A 22532-nucleotide genomic window follows, 5' to 3' on the forward strand; every position below is an offset into this window, starting at 1 on the left:
CACGCTGTTCGTGACGAGTGAGCGCAGACCCGCCCGGCGCGCCTCCTGGCCGCGGGCCTCGCCCAGGGCCCCTGGCACACAGGGAGGGCCGTCCCCACCTCGCCAGCCCGGGCTTCTCAGGCGCTCGCCGGCCCCGTGGCGGGTCACTTGTCCAGCAGCCCCCACGGGGCGGCGTCCCCCGGCCGCTGCAGGCTCCTGCCACCCCCTCTGGCCCTGCCAGCTGGCCCCAGACAGGGAGGGTCTGAGGAGAGGGCTGCAGGCCGCAGCCAGGCCCCAGGCAGGACAGCGCCCAGGGCGAGGACAGGCCCAGACGGGGCTCGGGTTGACCCTCAGGCCGCCTGGGGACGGGGGCACTCTCGTCACCTCTGACATGAGATGGCAGCGCGGGCATCCAGCGGCCCAAAGCCTCCCCACAGGCGGCAGGAACGGGGCTCCGGCACCCCACGGCCAGGACGGGTGGGGCTGGGTGCGGACGCGTGCACTTGGCCTGCAGACCCCCAGGCGCAGGCCATGCAAACCGAACCCCAGAAAGAGGACGGCGGAGATGGCGCCTGCGGAGGCGGGGGCGAGGGGCACCCCCGGGCCTGTGCATCCCCTCCCGCGCCGCCCTCTGCTCGCCCCTGCCGCCCCCACGGAGGCCCTGCGAGCAGCCGAGGCAGGTGCGGGGCGCTGGAGCCCCCCAGGGAAGGCTGGACGGCGGGCGGGGCCGGGGGCCGCCCAGGCGGCCGCAGCGTGTCTCTCATGGCTCGGTGTGGCGTCCTGCCCTCCAGAGCCGGCCGCGGTGAGCCACAGCGTCCCCCAGACCCTGCCAGCCCAGGTGGCCAAGGCGGGTCATGGGTGAGGGGGTCAGGCACAGCCACGGGGTCCTGGCCAGCATCGTGGAAACCAGGGGCCCCTCCAGGCAGAACCCCAGCATCCAGCACGGCGCAGCTAACAAGGAGCCGCGCGGCGTGGGCTGTGGTGCTTCTGCCCCCACCTCCCGGCCGTGGGCCTGAGGACGGTCCAGGGAAGGAGGACGGAGGCCCCGATATGGGCAGATGCGTGGGGCTGGGCTGGGGGCCGGGGGCTGCACGGGGCAGGGAAGGGGCTGCGGGCGGCCGGGGGCTGCGAGGAGCCCCAGGAAAGGGCCCTCCGTCCGGGGCGGGTGGCCAGCCTGGAGGGGCAGCTCGGGGTCTTCAGGCCCCAGGGCTCCATGGAGCCTCCTGGACACAGGACAAGGGGCTCACGGGGCCAGGAAGTGCCACCCACAAGTCAGTGCGGGCACACGAGGCGCAGGGGTGCAGGGGGGTGAGCCAGCGTTGGCAAAGCATGGCTGTGCGAGGCCATGCACACGTGTGCGTGCTTGTGTGCGTGCATGCGTGTGTGCGTGGGGGGTGTGCACGGGTTTGATGTGTGCTTGTGTGCAGACTTGTGCTTGTGTGTGTGCGCGTGTGGGTGTGGGTGTGCGTGTGTGTGCACATGTGGGCTGCGCGCATGTGGGTGTGCATGCGTGTGTGTGTGTGCATGCGTGTGTGCGCACGCACCTGGTGTGGAGGAGCCGGTGGGCCTGCGCCTCCCTGTGCACTTCCTGGGGGTCGCTGAGCCACCCCTGGGATTCCGCTCCCCGCTGGTCGGTGGCCGCCCAGGTCCACGTGAGGCCAAAGGTGGGGCAGGGGAGCAGGAAGCAGGCGAGGGTCCTGCGTGAGCCTCCCCTCCCAGGCGGGGGTGGGTGTCCAGCCCACTGCCAGAGGTTCTGGAAGTGCCGTCTGGGCGAGCCGGGGGCCCGCTGTGAAGTGCGCCGCCCCTGGCGGGGCCGTCCCCATCAGTCCCTGGACCTAGTCGCCATGGGGGTGGGGGTCCCCGGCCCTCGGGCTGTGCCCGCTGCCCCCGCGTTGTTGGGGCGCCACAGCTGCAGCCTCGAGGCCACCCTGCGGTGCCCCCCACCTCGCCCTGTGCCCACCTGGGCAGCCACGGGGCAGAGGAGGGGCAGGGCCTGAGCCCTCGGGGCCCCCAGGCCGGGACCCCTGCAGCCCGCCGCCCCCGCCCGGGTCACAGACGCGCTTCCAGGCTCCTCGGCAGCAGCGGCGCCCAGAGAAGACCCTCGAGCTCGGCTCCTTCAGGCGGGGCCGCCGCAGGACCCCTGCCTGCCCAGCCTCTAGGAGCAAGGGCACCCACCACGAGGACAGGCCCCGGGAACCAGCGGAAGACAGAGCCACGTGGGCCCTTGGCCGCTGAGCCACCGAGGCTGTTGGGGTGAGTCATCACGCAGCGTGAAGTGCCTACTGCTGCGTAACAAATTACGCCGAGGCTCAGCAGCTTACAGCAGCCAGCGTTTAGGGGGCGCAGGGGTCCTGTGAGGGTGCCGTCAAGGATGGGCAGGGCTGGGGGAGGCCTTGAGGCACCCCCGTCCCCGCCACCGAGGCCTCCTGTGGGGACTCCGTCTTCCTGTCCCCCGGATCCTCCACTCAGCCCTGCCGGGCTCAGCATCGTCCCCCAAACTTGCCTCCGCTCCGGGATCCCCAAGCCAGACGCCTGGGGTTCCCCTGCCCCACTCCCCAGCCCCTCCGCACCTGCCCCCTGGCTGCCTCTACCCAGCTGCGTGGCCCCGTCTGCTCTCCCGCCCCCAGGGGCAGTGCAGCCGCCCCACAGCGCGTGGCCTCCTGGGGACCGGCCGTCACGTCCACTCTCCCGGCAGCAGGGGAGCTGGGGCCAGCCGGCCAGCGCTCACATCCCAGCTCCACCGCGGCGTGCACCTTCGCTCCTCCGTGCCTCGGTTTCCCCGCCTGTGCAGTGAACCCTCCAGGCAGCCGTGAGGATCAGGGAGGGCTGATTGTCCGGCCCAAAGGCCACCTTGACCTTGAGGCCCCTCCCCTTGGCCGCCCCCAGCCCTCCGCCCCAGGACGATGCCCGCAGCCTCCAGCCGGCTCCCCCTTGCTCTCCTTCCCACAGCAGCGATCTGGGAAAGACCGTCAGACCTGCCCCTGCCCCGGCAGGGCCCCCCAGGAATGCCCACCCTGCCCCAAAGCCCTGGGTGCTCTAGCCCATGCTGGCCCTTGCTGACCCGTCCCGGCTCACGCCCTGACCCCTCATGCCAAGACCAGACGCCACCTCCAGGAAGCCCTCCCTGCTGTGCAGCACCTGAGTGCCCACCCCCCCTGCTGCTGTGTCCCTCGCCCTCTGGCGTCCAGAGCAAGGCCACACCCGGTCAGGAAGGAATGAATGACCAACGCCTGGCTGCGCAGCCCCGCCACCCCGCGGCCCTGGAGCAGGCGCCACGACGGGGGCGGGCCCAGGAGGAACCACGGGTGGGGGTGTCTGCGGGGATGGCGGCGGGACTGCCGCTCGGCGGCCGGGCTGTCCTGCAGCGCCACCGCGTGGCCGCCGCGCACGCCGCCGGGGCCAGGCGGAAACAGGCGGCGCCGCCGGGCCCCCCTGCCCCCAGGCCCCCGAGGGCAGGTCTACGCGCGGGGCTTCCAGCCACTGGCCCCCAGCCCTGGGCCCTGCTCTCGGAGCCCCAGCCCAGCCCTCGAGAGCAGCCCGAGTGCCCCCCGGGGCCGTGTCCACGAGGGCCGCAGCCCCTGCCTGACCGCTCGCACCTGCCAGAGCCCAGCGGGCGCCCCCGGGGCTGTCGCTAGCACCAAGGCCGTCCGGGCTCCCACCTTCATTCTGTGGACTTACTCCAGAATGTTCCATGGGCTCCTCCCGTCTGCAGGGCTGCACAGTCCAATCCTGAGACCCCGGCCGGGCGGTGGGAAACTGAGGGGCCGCGTGTCCGCTGGCCAGGCCGCCCGCGTCCCTGCCACCCCGCCTGGACCCCGCAGCAGCTGCGCCCAGCCGGGCGTCCCCGGGGCCTCTGCACAAATGCACCCCCCATGGTGCCTCCCGGACGGCAGGGGCGTGCTGGCCAGGAGGGCGCCCGCTCGGGGGGCACCTGCGCCCTCCACGCTGGCCGCGGGTGGGACCGGGCGGCCCTCCCTGCTGACGAGGACTCGGGGTGCCCCCTGCCGGCCAGGGGAGTGGGCCCCGCGCAGCCTCCGGGATGGGTCCACAGGGTACGGGACGGAGGCCCGGCCACAGCCACCTGTGCAGGGCCACGCCGGGAGCCAGGGAGGGACAGGGCCACGCCGGGAGCCGGGGAGGGACAGGGCCACGCCGGGAGCCGGGGGTGGGGCGGCCAGGGCCACACCGGGAGCCAGGGAGGGACAGGACCACGCCGGGAGCTGGGGGGTCAGGGCTACAGGAGCCAGGGGGAGGAGACAGGGCCACGCCAGGAGCCAGGGAGGGGCAGGGCCAGGCCGGGAGCCAGTGGGTGAGGTAAGGGCTACAGGAGTGGGGGGGGAAGGGACAGGGCCACGCTGGGAGCCAGAGGTGGGGGGTCAGGGCCTGGCTGGGAGCCGGGGGGACAAGGCCAGGCCTCTGCCACTCCCGCCTCCTGCCTCAGGTGTCTAAAGCTGTTTTGGTCCTGCACCCGAACAGCATTCCTGCGGCGGCCCCGCGCTCTGCCGCAAAGCCCGGTCCCAGCCGTGTGGCGGCGTGTTCTCCGTGTCACTCTCTGTCCCTGTCCTAGAAACAGGAGCCCCGCGGAGTCTCCCCTCATTGGACAGTTAACCATCTTCCCCTGTTAATAACACTCGATGTTAATTAAGTCCTCCTGCTCATGTTGCAGTCGTGGGATTGTCCATGGACAGGACCTCGAGCAAAGGGAACTGCCACCACAGTGGCCCTGGGGACCGCCCTTCGGAGGGGCTTCTGCGGACAGGACGTACGGCGTGCGGGTCTCACGAGTGAGCGTGTCAGTGGCCGGCCGCCATGGGGACCCAAGCGGGGAGCGTCGCCAGTGTCTTGGCTAAGGATGCCGCCAGGTCTGCGGCGCGGGCCCTCCCCAGCTCCCTGGAGGCTTACAGAGGCAGGAGCCAGGCTCCCGCCCTGAGCTGCCACCTCGAGGCTCGGTCTGAGCGGCGAGGAGCCCCCGTGGCAGCCCCCAAAGGCGCGCTGACGCCTTGTACGAGCAGGGCAGGTGCGGCCGGTGAGCGACCGCGAGCTGCAGGTGTGCAGGCTCACCTCCCCGCCAGGGGAGGCCTCGGCCTCGCCCGCCGCTCGCTCAGAAGTCCGGGCACCGGTGGGTAAAGAACAGAGATGCGCAGAGAGGCCTGGGGGCAGCTCCAGGAACCGTCCCTCCACCCAGCACCTACCGGACGGGCAGGCCTGTCAGCATCAACTGTTTTGAAACTCTGGAGTCTGGCGGAAAACGGGGCAGCATCCGGGGAAGAGCTGGAGGAAGAGGCAGGTGAATTCAGTAAAGATTCACCCTCCTGCGGCAGCTGCTACGGCCCCGCCAACAGTGCTGCGGCGGCAGGGGGACCTCAGCCCGCTCCGGGGGCAGCCCGCTGGCGCCAGGGTGGGCTACGAGTACCAGTCCTCCAAGTCCAGGGAGTGTGGTCTGATGGCTGGCCACCGCTTCTTTCTTTCAACTTTTTCTTTGTCTTTTGTTTCTTTTGTGATCACTGCATTTGATCAGCTACTTCGGACCCCCGGGGCTGGCCCTGGGTGGCCTTTGTCCCAGCCCCCCTTCAGGCGAAAGCAGCAGTCTTACAACAGCAACCGAATCAGCAACCCCACAGGAGAGGGAGAATGATATTTCCAGAGTTATAATAACAATACTTAGAATGCCAGTTCTCAACGGAGAATGATGAAACACACAACAGAGAAGGATGGCCCATTCTCAGGGAAAAAAAGAATGCCAGAAACTGTCCCTGAGAAGGTTCATACACGAGAACTATAAGTCAGAGACTTGAAATCTACTGCCTTAAATATGTTCACTGAGCTAAAGGAATCCATAGACAAAGAAGTATTGAAGGGGAAGTGGATGTGCCTACCCCACAGGAGGTCCCAGGATGGATCCCAGTGCCCCCTGGAGAAGATGAGCAAGACAGCAAGCTGGCACGACAGGCAGGGTGTTGAGCTGACACAACAAGGAGACACAGGAAAGACAATAGGAGACACAACAACAGCAAAAAAAGGGAGCTGAGGTGGATCAAGTGATTGAGCACCTCTCTTCCACAGGGAAGTCCGAGGTTTGGTTCCTGGTGCCTCCTAAAGAGAAGATGAGCAGACACAGAGGCACACAGCCAATACACATAGAGAACAGACAGCAAGCACAAACAACAAGGGGAGGATAAATAAATCTTAAAAAAAAAAAAAAAAAAAAAACTAAATTGGAAAAACACTGAGCAAAATAAAGAGATAGAAATTATAAAAAGATACCAAGCAGAAAAGTTGGAACTACACAGTACAATTGAAATGATCCAGTGTGAGGAGGAGGAAAAAATAATGAAGAAATGTGAACAGAGTTGAGGGACCCGTGTGACAGCATCTAGCACACCAACAAACACATCACTGGAGTCCCAGAGGGACAAGAGAGCGAGGAAGGGACAGAAAAAATATAGAAGAAATAAGGACCAAAAACTTCCCATATATGATCAAAGCCAGGAACACCCACACCCAGGAAGCTCGCCGGCACCAAGCAGGACGGACTCGAAGAGAGCTGCACCCAGACACGTTTTAGTGAAATTGTCAAAATCCAAAGACAAAGAAGATTTTGGAAGCAGCAAGAGAGAAGCAACTTGTCACATACATGGGATCCTCAATAAGATGAGTCATGGATTTCTCATCAGAAGTCAGTGGGATGGTATATTTAAGGTCCTTAGGGGGAAAAAACCTGTCAATTCAGAATTCTACATATGGAAAAATCATCTTTTGAAAATGAAGGAGAAATTAAGATATTAACAGATAAACAAAATTTGATAGAGTTCATTTCCAGAACTGCCCTACAAGAAATGCTAATGGGAGTACTTTAGGCTGAAATAAAAGAACACTAGACAATAACTTGAAGCCAGAACTAGAGAATATTGTTAAAGATAACTACGTAGGTAAGTATAAAACCCTATATTATTATACTTTGGTTGGTAACTGCTGTTCCCCACTCTATATGAAACTTAATAGGCAGATATGTAAAATAACATTTTAAATAAAGATGAGACAATAAGAATAGCAAGGGGAAAAGATGAGATCTATAAAACTAGAGAGTTTATATGCTACTGAGACTAGCGAGGTACTAGTTCAACTAGGTTGTTACTAGTTTGAGATGTTAATTGCAATTACAAAGGTAACCACTAAGAAAGTAACTAAAAAATATAGAGAAAGGAAAGAAAAGAAGAATCAAAATGGTACACTACAAAAAAGCAACTAATTTTTCTTAAGCTAGTAATAGAGTAATTTAGGAACAAAACACACACAAGGCACACAAGAAAACAAATAGCTAGCTGGCAGAAGTAAATCTTCTCAGAGGACGTCGCTCACCTTAATGTCAGTGGATTAGGGGAGTGGACGTAGCTCAGTGGTCGAGCGCCTGCTCTTCGTGTACGAGGTCCTGGGTTCAATTCCTGGTACCTCCTAAAACCAGAAACAATGTCAGTGGATTAAACTCCCCTATTAAAAGGCAGAGATTGGTAGATGGGATGAAAAAAACATCATCTATATGCTGTCACAAGAGATTCACTTTAGATACAAAGACACGAAGAGATTGAAAAGTAAAAGGGTGGAAAGAGATATTTCATGCAAATGGTAATCTAAAGAGAAGCAGAGTGGCTATATTATTGTCAGACAAAGCAGGCATTAAGTCAGTGAGATGTCACTTCACACCACTAGGATGGCTATTATTATTTTAAAAACTGAACATAACAAGTGTTGGATAGGATGCGAAGAAACAGGAACCCGCGTGCACTGTTGGTGGGAACGTAAAATGCTGCGGCATGTGTACAGCAGTTTGGCAGTGCGTCAGAAAGTTAACCCAAAAGAACTGAAAGCAGGGACTTGGGCTTTTGTTTGTTCAACAGTGTCCACTGCGGCATTATCCACAGCGGCCAAAGGGTGGAAGCAGCCCACGTGTCCATCAACAGATGAAGGGACAAACAAGATGTGGCCCATCCACGCAGTGCAGCCTGACCCAGCCGTAAACAGGAGGGGCAGCTGGTTCCCGCCACGGCGCGGGTGAACCCCAGGGCCACCACGCTGACTAAGCCAGACGCAGGAGGACAAATACTGTACGATCGCTCTTATGAAATTCTAAGAACGAGCAGTCACAGGGCCAGAGAGCAGAAGAGTGGTTAGCAGAGGAGGCGGGAGGGGAGAATCGGGAGCTCTTGCTAAATGAGGGCGAGTTTGGTTTAGGATGATAAAAAGAGTCTGGGTACAGATAGTGGCGGAAGCTGTGCGGTATGGTCAGTGTTCTTGATTTCAGAGAATTGTCCACTTAACACGGGTAAATGATTTTTTATGTTATGTATAATCCACAATTAAAAATTAATTTTTAAATATTTATTTCTCTCCCCTTCCCCCCCCCCAGTTGTCTGTTCTCTGCGTCTATTCGCTGCGTGCTCTTCTTTGTCCGCTTCTGTTGTTGTCAGCAGCACAGGAATCTGTGTTTCCTTTTGTTGCGTCATCTTGCTGCGTCAGCTCTCTGTGTGTGCAGCACCATTCCTGGGCAGGCTGCACTTTCTCTCGCACTGGGTGGGGCTCCCCTACATGGGGGACGCCCCTGCATGGCAGGGCACTCCTTGCGCGCATCAGCACTGCGCATGGGCCAGCTCCACACAGGTCAGGGAGGCCCGGGGTTTGAACCACGGACCTCCCATGTGGTAGGCGGACGCCCCAACCACTGGGCCAAGTCTGCTTCCCTGAATTATTTTTTTAAAAGCAAGGATGGAACTCTGGGACTTGGAGGGAAACTGATGCTTGAATTCAGCCACAACTGATGCTCTTGAACCTTCCAAGTTGCTCTGAGCCCCTCTTGGCAGTGGAAGCAGCGGTGCCTTCCTTTGTCTGAAAACCCTGGTGAGCTCTCGCAGGAGGACACACATTCTCCTGCAGCCCACCAGAGCCCACAGCCTGGAGGAAATAGCCTTCCCCAGGGTCGGCCTAGTTTTTTCCGTAAAGGAGGGACCAAAGAGTAAATATTTTAGCCCAGGTGGGCCATGGTTTCTGTCACTCTTCTCGTTTTCCTTCCTCTTCTTTTTTTTTTCTCTTCTCTTTCTTTCGTTATTTTTGTGAGCTTGTTTCACAATCTTTTAAGAAGGTAAAATCCTTTCTTGGGTTGAGAGCTGCATAAAGTAGGCTGTAGGCTGAATTTACAGGCTGTAGTTTGCCAAACCCTGGCTTTTACACTCCAAGCACTGCAAGATTTCTCAAATGTTTTGGCGGAAACCTGGGGCTATGTGTGAGGTGGATTCTAACGATGTTCAACCAAGGAAGTGGAAATGTACGCCCACATCGGTGATTCTGGGGTGACTCCAGCTCAAGCAGCTGAATGTGGCTGGAACAGCTTTCTTTTTTCTTTTTCTTTTTTAAAGATTTATTTATTTATTTATTTATTTCTCTCCCCCCACCCCCCCACCCCAGTTGTCTGTTCTCTGTGTCTATTTGCTGCGTCTTCTTTGTCTGCTTCTGTTGTTGTCAGCGGCATGGGAATCTGTGTTTCTTTTCGTTGTGTCATCTTGTGTCAGCTCTCCGTGTGTGCGGCACCATTCCTGGACAGGCTGCACTTTCTTTCGCGCTGGGCCGCTCTCCTTACGGGGCACACTCCTTGTGCGTGGGGCTCCCCTGCGTGGCAGGGCACTCCTTGCGCGCATCAGCACTGTGCGTGGGCCAACTCCACAAGGGTCAGGAGACCCGGGGTTTGAACCGCGGACCTCCCATGTGGTAGACGGATGCCCTAACCACTTGGCCAAGTCCACTTCCCTGGAACAGCTTTCTTGGTGATTGAAATCTGAACTCCACGGTGGCCCATCGTTGATGAGCTTGAGGTTCCAGATGTAAGGAAAGGGCTAAGGTCAGCTTTCACATGAAGGTGAAGCTAAAACCGGCTCTGCAGTTAAAGAAAGAAGGGAAAGGGGCTCCAATGGCTCCAGCACCAAATTTGAAAGTGGTGCCAAATTTAAAGGTAGTGCCAAGTTCAAAACTGGCACCAAGTTTGAAAGCGAGGCCAGCTACCAAGCCACCGGAATGTAGGGAATGGAGCAGTAACTAAGAGCAGGAACCACGTAGGTTAGTTAGACCTCTCAGGCTGTAACCCCTGAAGGACCCGATCAATGGGGAACAGGGCGGGACCTGCGTGTGAGGCTTAGGGTATAAACGTCACTGTTTCTTGTTGTTTGGCATGCTGGCCATTTTATCAGGCAGGTCACATGCCCGTTCTTGTAAGACCGTTAATAAAATTCTTTCCTCCACAATCAGGAGAGCTTCCGTTCTCTTACAGGTGCAGCTTTCTTTCTAACATGGAGAAGAGGGGATCCAAGGGCTTAGGGGACAGTCCAGCAGCCTGCGCACGCCAACCGCAGCCGCGGCCTGTGAGGAGGCTCGTTAGACGCCACCTTCAGTACAGCCTGAGCAATTCCTTAGCGAGCAGAGCGCCGACAGCGCTGGAAAGTTCCGTAGTTGCTCTCCTTTAGGTATGACATGGAGGGTTGGGTTTCCTGATCTCGGAGCTAAGACAGGAGGCAGCAGCTAGCCGCCAAGGATGAGGGGGTGCGTGCCCCGTGAAGGGGTGACCCACCACGCGCATGCGCGGCCTGCTGAGGCCTCTGGCTGGACATGGTGTCTCGGATGGTACAAACGGCCTCCTGCACCGGGCACCTGTGAATCTGGTGGCCGTAGCCCGACTCGAGTCACCACCATATAGAGCCGTGGCCTCTGCCCCAGCCGCCAGCCCTACGCCAGTGCACAGCCCAGAGCCCCTCGACTCTAGGGGAGACCCCTGAGGAAGAGTCCAGAAGCCCTGCTGGAGGTCACGCAGAAATCGGCCTTCAGGCTGCACTTACCCAAACTTTTCAGGAGACGCAGGACACTGGTTTTAAACTGACGCTGTTGCTGGATTCCCTCCAGGTTCTTGGCTACGTTACATCAAAGAATTTAAGGACGTGCTGGCTTAGTTAGGCCCGTAGTTTATTGAGGAATGAGGGGAGGGGAGAAAATAACAGATGATGGGCCCAGGTGAACCTGCGGGCTGATCCAGGCAGAGAAGGAGACTAAAGGGACGATTTGGCCTCTGTGCTTGCTTTTTAAACTATTAATTACCCCTCCCCTCGTTAACGTTCAGGGGAGGGGTCCCAGCTATTTGCTGGTTTGATTACCCCACCTGGTAATGGGGGGGGGGGGGCAATGGTAAGGCCCCTTGAGAATATTCAGGACTTTCCCTTGATCCCGGACGAGATGTCGTTCTAAATGGAGGATTCTCGTGGGATTCTTCCAGCAGCTTCCTCCCAGGATTTCCAGGTGGAATCCAGGGCCACGGGCTTCCGGCCATGGTTTTCTGGCAGCCGCCTTCCCAGTCCCTAAGCTAGCCTGCCTCAACGCTAACCCCGGGGGCCCAGGCCCGGTGGAGATTCAGGGCGGTGAGGGGGTGCACGGAGCCCTAACCGCGTGTCGCTCTGGGGCCACGGGGTCACCCTGCGGCTACTGCCTCAGCTCTCAAATGTGTCATCGGAGGAGACTGACCTGGAGATTGACAGAATCCCCATATTTCCCCTCAGAAGGGCAATTATGGCAAGACAAACTCGGTGGAGGCTTCTAGAACTCCCCTCCCCAAGACAGTCAATGCGAAGCAATACTGCCCTGGGGGCCTGCCCTGCTGGTCCAGGCGCCACTTCTCTGGAGAACGCTGGTCGCCGGCGCGAGTCCATTGGCGGCGGCTGCCCCAGGCGGGGGTCTTCTCTGGAGCCCACCACACCCCCCCACCCCCGGGCTGGGTCTGGTGGGTGCTTCTCTCTGCCACCCCCACTTGCCAAGGTGGGGAGGAGCAGCGGGCCCCCTCCTGGCCTGGCCACAGCACTCCTGCAGCCCCGGCCGCGTGGGGCTTCCACAAGGCGTCCCGGGGATGTGACGGTGACAACAAGCTTCATGACCGAGGAGCGGATGTGGCGGTTACTTTATTTTTTTTTTTTTAAGATTTATTTATTTTATTTATTTCCCCGCGCCCCGCCCTGCCCGTTGTCTGCTCTCTGTGTCCATTCGCTGTGTGTTCTTCTGTGGCCGCTTCTGTCCTTATCAGCAACACCAGGAATCTGTGTTTCTTTTTGCTGCGTCATCTTGCTGCGTCAGCTCTCCGTGTGTGCGGCGCCATTCCTGGGCAGGCTGCACTTTCTTTAGCGCTGGGGGGCTCTCCTTATGGGGTGCACTCCTTGAATGTGGGGTTCCCCTATGCGGGGACACCCCTGCGTGGCAGGGCACTCCTTGCGCGCATCAGCACTGCGCCTGGGCCAGCTGCACACGGGTCAGGGAGGCGGAAGGTCTGAACCGAGGACCTCCCATGTGGTGGGCGGACGCCCTAACCACTGGGCCAAGTCTGCTTCCCTGGCGGATACTTTAGAAGTCTTAGTGAGGCATATGCCAACCAGAGGGTGAAGGATAAACCCCCACATCTGGGGACCCCTCACCGCAGTGAAGTTTCTGGAGGCCCAAAGGTCAGGAGCATGGAAGAAGAGCCCCTAAAGGTCACAGCCAACTCGCTGAACCTCGTCCCCTTATCGTGAAAACAGAGGCGCGGTGCTCGGAAGGTATTTTTGTAAAGTGGAAGCAGAGCCAACCAGGCTGACGGCGGGTTCGAACCCGGGCCCCGGGTTCTCCTGACCCTGGGCAGGGCGGCGGGCCCGCTCGAGCTTCGCGTTCCGCGGCGCCTGACCCTGCGCGGCCGCCGTATGGGGGCGGGCCCGGGCTACGGTGGCCGCAACGGCGGTTCCTGCACGGCCGGACCCGGGGCGCGGGGCCGCGGCGAGGCGGCGGGGGCGCCGGGGCGCCGCCATGGGCAACCTTTTTGGCCGCAAGAAGCAGAGCCGCGTCACGGAGCAGGACAAAGCCATCCTGGTGAGCGGGCGCGGCGCGGAGGGCCTGACGCTGCGGCCGCCGGCGCCCCGCCGGGGAAACTGAGGCTGGCGGCGGGGCCCTCGTCGGCTTTGCCCGGCGGCTCCTGCGCCGGAAGAGCCCCCGGGACCGGCTTCGGCCACCGCTCGCACTTTCGGGTGGGGAAACTGAGGAGCAGAGGGGCGGCGGGGGTGGCTCAAGGTCACAGAGCGGCGGGCGGCAGGGGCCGCGCTGCCCGGGAGCCCCGGCCCCGCGACCCCCTCGCACCCCGTCGCATGCGTCCTCGTCGCCCCCGGCGGGCTGCCCCGGCCTTCTCTGCGCCCGCCGCGTCCCGGCTCTGGGCCCCTGGCCGGGGCATCCCCTGGGCCCGATCCCTCCTTGTGCCCGGTGCCCGCGGCTGTGGGGACGCGGCTCTTTCGCCTCCGTGGGGCCGCCGTGGTGCTCCGCCTGCGTGGCGCTGGGCCCGCGGCGCCCGTGGCCGGTTCTCAGGGCGGCTCCTGCGCCCCAGCGGGGTTTCCCCGGGGCTCCGCGTGCACGGAGTGGGCCTCGCTTACTGACTGCCAGGAGCACGGTGCGACCGTGAGGTGACAGCTCTGACTTCGGGAGCCTGGAGGAAACCACCCAATTATCTTGTAGTGAGGCTCTACCCCGGGGCAGGTCCACGGTGGTATTTGCAGTTTCCTGAACTTGGCACCACGGGCTCTAGACCCAGATCCGAAGCCCCGAGACGCGTTTTACGCATTGTTTCGTCCAGAGTTGGCGAAGGCCGTCCTACCCCTGCCTTTTAAATTGTTCACTTGCTGCCCTGAACCCGGATCCTGGGGTGGGGAGGGCCTCACCGACTGCCCATGCCGTCACCCTGCCCCGGGGACTTGGCGTGCAAAGAACCGAGCCAAAGCTGCCGCACCAGCGGGCATCGGAGTCGGACTTGAGGTGGCTTTACCGTCCTGCCGTGGTCCTCACTCGCATCCGCCAATTCCTGCTGATCCGCTGAAGCCCCTTGATCGGGGGGCAGTGTGTGGTCAGCGTGTGCCAGCGCCCAATCCGAGTGCCCCTCCTGGGCACAGCCACACGAAAGCGAGAGTCTGTGGAAGGAAACCCGTGATACCATGCGACGCGGCGTACCCAGAATCACCCACTTCTGTGTGGAGAAGCGCGTGTCAGGAAAGAGGCTCCAGAATGCAAGCAGGGTTGACCTGTGCTCAGGTTTTTTTTTCCCCTAGTTTTTCATAAAGAAAAATGTGTTGTTCTGGTACTAAAAGATAAATGAATACAAATAAAGGCTGGTTTCTTCCTTTGCTGAAACTGTAGGGTGTAGAAGGGTTTATCTTAAGCCAAGTCCCCCAGGTGAAGAAGAGGGGCGTGCTTGTCACTGGCGGAAGCAGGCCCGGGGGGCCGATCGGGAGCCCCCCGCCCCCGCCGCATCTGGGCTCGTGGCCCCCAGCAGATCTGGGCACGGCGGAGCCGGTTCCTCCCCGGCGCGCGTCCTCTCTAAGGCGCTCCTCTGGGTTTCTGCTCAGGCGGGCTTGCTGCCTGCCGAGACTCACTGTGGTGGGCTTCTGGGGGCGCGGGGGGCCAGGCCCCTTCTGCCGGAACAGTTTTGTGGGCTCAGGAACCGCGTCCTTAGCACACGGTAGAACCAAGCGTGGCCTCGTGCTTTCTGGGATACCACGCGCCCCGTCTCACTGCTCTGCGACCCTCTGCCGACGCCTCCTGTTTTACAAGTTGCTGCCCGCCCATTCCTGCTCTCCTTTGGCTCCTCTCGTCTCTTCCTGAGACCAGAGTGAGGTTTTTATTCCCCCGGCGTGGAAGATGGCCTTTGGGGACGGCAGTGCCAGCACCCCTGGGAAGGAAAGACAGCTCTTCTGAGGAGAGCCGGGAGGCCCAAGCATGCAGCCCGGCCATGGGGCGAGGGCGCCTTGCGTTGTAGCAAGGACACGCTGCGCCGGGCACCGTGGGAGACAGCCCCCCAGAGGGCAGCCCCCCAGAGGGCAGGGCTCACACAGGCCCTTCCGGATAGTGCGTGCGTCAAAACTGGCCATCGCTCAGTGTGTCAAGTCTGAAAAACATTCTTACCCTGGACTTGATCTTCTCATAATAACGGGAAGGAAGTCTCTGTGGAGAATGCAGTCTGCCAAGCAACGCTCATCGTGGCATCTTCTGGAACAGTGAAGTTAGTAAAAATGTAAATGGCCCAGGCTCGGGGGTGCCTGACTGTGGAGCCTCCCTGGGACTGCTCACAAGGGTGGAGGCACCCATCACGAGCCCCAGGCGCCCTGCCGGCACCCCGTCTGTTGTCTGGCCGTGTTCAGCTAAGCACAGAGCAGGGCAGGGAAGGGCGTTTTTAAGGATGGCCAAGACCCCCGGAGGAGAACAGCCTGGCACGCCCCCAACCCCAAGGGCGGTCGTGCTGGGTTTATAATGTTTGCTCTGTGTGACGCCTACACCTCTGAGGTACTTGCAGCCGCCATCCTGCTCGGATGGCCTTCTGGGGTCCCCTGTTGAGGCCCCGTGGCCCTGGGCCTCTTAGTGCTGTGGTTGGCTCGGGCAGGGTCTCAGCCACGCACTAGCGGCATTTCAGGGCCGGATGATTCTCTGGCATTTGGGGCTGCCCTGGCCTCTACCCACTTGATGCTGGTGACACCCCACACCTGCAGTTGTGACAAACAAAAATGTCCCCCGACATTGCCAGTGTCCGCGGGGACAGGCTCTTCCGGTTGAGAAGCACTGCGTCAGCTCCAAGGGTAGCGGGCAGGGGTGAGCCAGCCGGCCTGAGGGGTCCCGTCCCCGGCACAGGCACAGCTCTGGGTGCTGCACGGCCTGGCAGGACCCTGGCTCCGCCTGCGGGGTGACCGAGGTGCCTTCTCCTGCAGCAACTGAAGCAGCAGCGGGACAAGCTGCGGCAGTACCAGAAGCGCATCACGCAGCAGCTGGAGCGCGAGAGGGAGGTGGCCCGGCAGCTCCTGCGGGACGGCAAGAAGGAGTGAGTGGGGGGGTGGGGGGGGCCGGGGGCGCGGGGAGCCGGTGGGGGGACCAGGGACCAGGGCCATGGGGTGACCGGGGATTTGGGGGGGCTGGGGGGGCCAGGGGGTGCTGGGGGCATGGGCTGCAGCCCCTGGCCAGCCTGGGCGGGTCACTGCTGTCCCCTGCAGGCGGGCCAAGCTGCTGCTCAGGAAGAAGCGCTACCGGGAGCAGCTGCTGGACAAGACGGAGAACCAGATCACCAGCCTGGAGACCATGGTAGGCCGAGCCGCGGGCATCCGCTCAGCGGGGCGCGGGGGCAGCATCGCCCGGCTGCCTGCGGAAATCGGGGCCCTGACCCAGCGCCTGGCACCTCCTCCCCCGGGAAGAGGGCGCGCCACCTGGGGGCGGCCCTGGCTCCTCAGGGCGGCGGGGCAGGGTGGGCTGGGCGGGGTCTTCGTGGAGCTGCGGCGTGTGGGCTGCGTGCAGGCCGGCTCTGGCAAGGTCTTTTCTGGGGGTCCGGCCGCTCTGGGACCTGCTCCCTGGAGGAAGAGGCCCCTGGGCCCCCCGAGGCCATGGCGCTGGGCGGGCGGCTGCGTTTCTGCTGGCAGAGCTACAGCCAGGCCGCGGCAGGACTGGGGTTCACTGGGCCCTTCTGAGCCCTGCTAAGTCCTGAGTCGTGGTCCCACGAGGCCACAGCAAGGGCAGAAGGGGGCTCTCAGGGGTGGCCCCAGCGCCAGGAAGCCCCCGAGGGACTGACAGCGCTGTGCTCAGCGCCTTGGGCAGGAGGAGAGGGGCCGGGCTCCCCCCAGTGGGCTCCCCTCCCACAGTCACCCCTCCCGCGGGCGCCCCCCCAGTGGGCTCTGCTTGGCATTTCCGCAGGTTCAGAGCATCGAGTTCACACAGATCGAGATGAAGGTGATGGAAGGGCTGCAGCTCGGGAACGAGTGTCTGAGCAAGATGCACCAGGTACACCCACCTGGGCAGGGGCAGAGGTGGGGGCCACGGGAGCCCCGGAGCAGAAGGGGCTCGTCCCACTGGCAGCCGAGGCCGCCTGCCCTGAGGCCACCAGCAGGGGCTCCCGTCAGCCCTGAGCAGGGGCGGGAGGCACTGGAGCGCGGTGCCGCCCACAAAACAGAGACCCACGGGTGCTAGAGGGGCGGGGGCACTGCACGGGAGGACGCGGGGGGCTTTCGGAGAACGGGGAGACCATGCCTCATTCACGAAGCTGACGCCAAGTGGAACTGGGATGGCGCGGGGGGGAGACAGGTGAGCGGGGGAGATCCGGGTGGGCAGCGCAGACAGGGCACACGCCCACTCCCAGGGCACTGCCACGCCACGTGGCCGGGGCAGCCGGGGAAGTCAGGTTGCGCCCCATGGCAGCCTGTCCACGCTCCCTGTTCCTTTTACTCGTTCTCACCCGTAAGTGCTAGGGCTGCAGGGGCGCGGGCAGGGCTGGCAGGAAGGCGGCGGAAGCCTGCAGAGTCGGCCCAGAGCCTCTCGGAAGTGACCAGAGCCGGCCGTTGGCCCCCTTGGTGGCTTCCTTTCATCAGGGACAGAGCGGCGAGGCCTCGTGCCCTCAGCTCCCAGACGCCCGGGAGCAGGGTCCCGCCACCTGCTCACAGGCCGCTCCGGGTGTCCTTGACCCCTTGCCTCCAGGTGATGTCCATAGAGGAGGTGGAGAGGATCCTGGACGAGACCCAGGAGGCCGTGGAGTACCAGCGGGTAGGTGTCCCCGCCGCCGCCCTTCCCCGCCCTTCCCCGCCCAGCCTCCACCCCGGGCCCTGCCCTCACTGAGCTCGCCCTTTTGTAGCAAATCGATGAGTTGTTGGCAGGAAGCTTCACCCAGGAGGACGAAGACGCCATCTTGGAGGAGCTGAACGCCATCACGCAGGTAACCGAGGCGCCAAGGGCCCGCCCCACAGGCGCCATGGCACCCAGCCACTCCAGGCTCCACGTGCACACGCCAGCTGCAGCCGCTTTCCCTCCCAAAGTGACCGCCTAGCTGGCGGCAGGGAGCAGCAGGCTGGAGACAGCAGCTCCCCCCTGCCCCCGACCCCAGCCCCTCCCCAGCCCCTCCTCTCCCCACAGCGCGACCCCCGAGATGCTGCCCCTCAAGAAACCATAGAGAGGCGCTTGGGGGCTGTACCCACATGTACACCAGGGCCCCGGGCTTCGGGGGAGCCCTGGGGCCGAGCCCAGACTTCCTGGAAGGGGCCTTGGGGAGGCCGGGAGTCGGCTGTGCCCACGGTTGCCGTGGGTGTCCTGAGGGTCGCTCTAAGAACCGCCGCCGCAGAGGCTGTGCCCCTCCTGGTGGCTTCGGCTCAGCAGCCCCCAGAGCCGAGGAGGAAGCCCGGGGCCTTCTGAGCAGGGAGGGGCCGCTTCCTGAGGAGGGCTGAGGAAGCGCGGTGCGCGCAGGGGCGGGCTGCGGCGCGCCTCGCAGCCTCTCCCTCTGCCTTTGCAGGAGCACGTTGAGCTGCCCGAGGTCCCCTCCGAGCCGCTCCCGGTGGAGAGCCCAGGTACCCTTTGTTTGCTTTTCAAGGGTCTTGCATTGCACGGAGCAGCGAATTCCGGAACAGAACCGAGACAATGTTCCTTGTCCTTTGCGCTGGGCAGAGGTCTGGCTCTGGCTCCAGCCTTGCCGGTGCGGGACCCGGGACGCCTTGCCGTGGGGGGCCTGGGTACCCTCGTAGGACTGGGAGCCCTTCGAAGAGACAGATCCAGCAGTCAGCATCGGAAAAGGCCCGCCGAGCACGGCCCTGCCAGAGCCTCGCCCAGTGTCTGGTCCTCTGTCATTGTTTTAAATCTTGGAAACATCCTATTGACTGGACTGAGCCAGGCACAGAAGGACGAAATGTTGTGATCTCATGGACATGAAATCATCCAAGTAGGCAAACTCATCGAGTCAGGATCTGCAGGCCAGGGTACCAGGGCTTGGAGGGGACAGCAAGTGAAGGCTGAACACCCAGTGTCCATTTGGGACACTGGAGGGGACAGGAGCACGACAGGACGTAATTAGCAGCACTGAATCATATATGTGAATGTGGATACAGGGAAATTTCAGGTTTTATCTGTGTTACTAGAATTAAAAAAAACTTTTTAATCCATAGAACTGCATGGCACAGTGATGTCTGAGTTCAGCCACGGACTGTGGTCAGTGGTGTAGTTCTAGAAGGGTGCTTCCGTCAGTGCCACACACAGCCACGCCCGTGCCTGTCTAGTGATAGGCTGGTATAAGGGAGCCTGCATTTTTCTGTAGGTTTTTTCCTCTTTATTTCTGAAGGAGCCTTAGATGACATAAACATTACACTGAGAATACAGGGCATGCCATGTGCCCCCCAGTTCCCGTTATCCACACCCTTCATCAGCGTGGTCCACTTGTCACAAGTGGCCACACATGGAGGGGTTGCCCGAGCGTGGCGCAGGATTTACGTGACGGCTCACACCTGACCGCTGGTCCTCGTAAATGTCACACTCCTAGGGCGACAGTCCCTGCGGTCTCACTTCACACGCACCGAGGAACGTGCCACTTGAAATGCAGCTCGTCTTTCTGTAACTCGCTGGCGTTTCTCTGCTCCTTTGTCCCTCCAGTGTGCCCCGAGGAGGGGGCTCAGCCCCCCATTTGCTGGCCTCCTTCCAGCCTGTGAGCCCCCTCCCGGGACTGCGCCTGCTGGCCCTTTGCGGGTGCCCGGGCACCTGCCCTGACCTCCTGCCCTCCCTTTGGGAGTTTCTGCCTTGGGGTCTCGTGTCCTGATGACCATTTTTTTCTCTCCACAGGAAAAGCCCCCGTCAAGGCGAGGACCAGGCAGGCGGCGCTGGTGGCAGCTTCGTAACCCCCCGGCCGCCGGGGCTCCCCGTGGACATGGCGCATGGCGCCGGGTGTGGCCAGCCCCGCATCGGGCTGCTCGCCGCCGGGGACGCCGCCGGGCCGGCTCAGGAGGACCTCCCCTTGCGTGAGGCCGAGCGCGCGGCGGTGCTGTCTTGCCCCGTTCCTGGGCGCGGCCCCGGCTGAGGCACGGCGCTCTGGTGCTTCCCCACTAGCTGTCCCCGGCGCGGGGGCTGCGCGGCACGCTGCCTCTTGGCCCAGCGCCCTCCGCGTGCCCTGTGTGTCCCTCCCGCCTTCCTTGCTGCTGTGCCAGCTGCCGGGCGCTCACGAGGTGTCTCTGCCCTGCCCTCCTGACGCCACTCCACCCACGGGGGTGCTCTCGGCGCCCCAGGCCCAGGCTCCTCGAGTGAGGAGCGGCCAGGGAGCCCCAGCTTCACCCTGCGGACGCCTCGCGGCCCCGCCAAGAGCCCCTGGTGGCGCCAGACCCTGCGGCGCGGACGGAGGCTCTGAGCACGCGCGTAGCGCCCCTGCCCGCGGGCTGCCTCGCTGCGTCGTCCCTCTTGCTGGGACTCGACGTGTCTTGGGAGACGAGCAGGAGCAGAGGCCCTGGACCGACAGACCTCAGGCCTGACGACAACCAAGGGAAGCCTCTTTCTCAGACCCGCTCTCGGCCAGAGCAGCTATTAAAGCCGGCCTCCTCCGCCCAGCCTGCCGCCTCGGTGCCTCCGGCGTGGCGGCCCTCGCCTGCCGTGGCGGCCCTCGCCTGCCGCGGCTGCCGGCGAGCTGAGATCGCGCCGAGGGTGCCCGGCCGCCCGCGGCTCCCTGCAGGGGCGCGTGGCTTTCCAGGTGGCCTCGTGCTGCCGTCGGCCCAGGCCCTTTGGCCAGCGCGGGACACCGCCACTTCGGACGGCATGTGCCTGGCGGCCGGCCAGCAGGGGGAGCTGGGGTCCTGGGCTCTGCCCGGCGGGTGGACGAAGCACCGGGTCCCTGGGCAGTGCCCTCAGCCAGGGACCACAGCAGCTGGCACCATGGGGGCAGGTGGGGGTGGGGCAGCCGGGGCAGCCCCTGCTTCCGGCACCGTGAGAGAGCGGGCCCGGTGTCTCCGGCTCTTAGGCTTTCCAGAGCAGCAGGAAACCTCGGCTTTTTTACATCAGAACCCAGCCATCCCCAGACCCAGCTGGGCCGCCGGCACGCGTGTGTCTGACCCCAGCCTTTCCTGCAGTTCACACATCGGCCAGAAGGGGGCTCTTGCCCGCTGGTGATTTTGCAAAACACAGGCATTTCTGGCTCCTGAGCCTGGCGGCTGCCGCGACCCCAGCCGGGCTTTGTGGACAGGCTGTCCCACGGCCACACCGAGGCCGCCCCGCCGCAGCCGCTCCCTCGGCTCCGTGGGCGCCTGGTCCTCGAGCAGACCCCAGCCTGGCGGGCGTGGCTGTGGCACCCTCGCCCCTTTCTGGACAGATGGAGGAGGCAGGGAGGGGCACCGTCCTTTCTGGCCCCTAGACCTCGGGGTGCCTCGTGCTTCTTTCTGCTCAGCTCATGCCCCTGCCCGGGGAGACTGGCTGCGCAGCGCAGAGCCGGGTGCCCGGCGGACGTGGTGGCCCTGCCCAGCCTCCTGCGCCTGGGGAAGCAGGACTCGTGACGAGCAGAAAGTCAGAAGCCAGTGCAAGAGCACGAGGCGAAGCTGGCCAGTCCCAGGAAGTCGTGGCGGAGTTGAGGGATGGAAGAAAGATGGAGGGCCAGGCAGGTGGGGCACAGGTGAGGTGACCAGCAGGTGACCTGGTGGCCCTGTGCCTAGGGCCTGCTCTTGCCACCAGGTGCTGGGTGAGAGGGGCAAGGAGGAGCGGCAGAGCAGGCAGGCGCCCCGGGGCACTGGTGGCGCCGTCCACAGGTGGCCGCAGGTGGGACACGCGCCTTGGGCCCCAGCGGACCAAGCCTGGGCCAGTGGGGAAAACAGCTGAGCTGCTGGCCCTGGGGGGCTAGAAGGAGCCGCCGTCCCCATCTGTGGGGGCAGGAGGTAAGCAGAGCGGGGCGGGGTGTGCCAGCACCTGCCCCTCCTGCACAGAGCAGCTGCACGGGGGGGGGGGGGGGGACTGAGGTCCAAACTGGGCTCCCAGTGCCACGAGCAGCTGGCTCAGGACCCCACCCCGTTGCCTCAGGTTCTCCATCTGGTAACCTTGGGGTGGGCTCTTCCTTGGTCCCCCACCTGGAAACCACTGGCTCTTCCCAGCCCTCACCATGGACTCAAGTTTAGAAGCCTGGAAGGGTGTGGCCCGGGAGGGACAGTCACCACTGAGAGCGACAAGCCCCCTGCACTGGTCAGCCAGAGGGGTGCTGGTGCAAAATACCAGAAATTGGTTGATTTTTATAAAGGGTACTTATTTGGGGTAGGAGCTTACAGATACTAGGCCACAAAGCATAAGTTACTTCCCTCACCAAAGTCTGTTTTTACGCGTTGGAGCAAGATGGCTGCCAACGGCTGTGAGGGTTCAGGCTTCCTGGGTTCCTACGTTCCTGGGGTTTGCGTCTCTCTTGGCTCAGAGTTCCTCTCTTCCCAGGGCTGACTTTTCTCTCCTCTGTGAGCTGGCTTCCCGGGGCTCCAGCTTAAGGCTTCAGCATCAAACTCCAACATCAAAAACGCTCCACTCTGTCCCTTGCCATGCCTTTTATCTGTGAGTCCCCACCCATCAAGGGGCGGGGACTCAACCCCCCTAATAATGTGGCCCAGTCAAAGCCCCAGTCATGCCCAGGTACAGACCAGATTACAAACATAACTCAGTATCTATTTCTGGAATTCATAACCATTATCAAACTGCTACACTCCACCCTCTGAATTCCAAAAGACATTACAATA

General features: G+C 62.3%; 1 protein-coding gene and 1 long non-coding RNA gene across 2 annotated transcripts; one reads left to right on the plus strand and one right to left on the minus strand.

The window, feature by feature from the left end:
• Positions 1–12744: 12744 nt before the first annotated feature.
• CHMP6 (charged multivesicular body protein 6) lies at positions 12745–20384 on the plus strand. Its single transcript, XM_004454612.5, has 8 exons — positions 12745–12894; positions 15765–15874; positions 16044–16131; positions 16735–16821; positions 17512–17577; positions 17666–17746; positions 18317–18371; positions 19630–20384. The coding sequence occupies exons 1-8, from the start codon at positions 12832–12834 to the stop codon at positions 19683–19685; spliced, it is 606 nt and encodes a 201-aa protein (XP_004454669.1). The 5' UTR covers positions 12745–12831; the 3' UTR covers positions 19686–20384.
• Positions 14078–15770, minus strand: LOC105745777 (uncharacterized). Its single transcript, XR_001118387.3, has 3 exons — positions 15543–15770; positions 14968–15051; positions 14078–14734 (listed from the first exon to the last, which is right to left on the minus strand). It is a non-coding gene; the product is annotated as an uncharacterized lncRNA (long non-coding RNA).
• Positions 20385–22532: the final 2148 nt, after the last annotated feature.

The sequence above is a fragment of the Dasypus novemcinctus genome, chromosome 21 (assembly GCF_030445035.2).
Source record: "Dasypus novemcinctus isolate mDasNov1 chromosome 21, mDasNov1.1.hap2, whole genome shotgun sequence".
Taxonomy (NCBI): domain Eukaryota; kingdom Metazoa; phylum Chordata; class Mammalia; order Cingulata; family Dasypodidae; genus Dasypus; species Dasypus novemcinctus.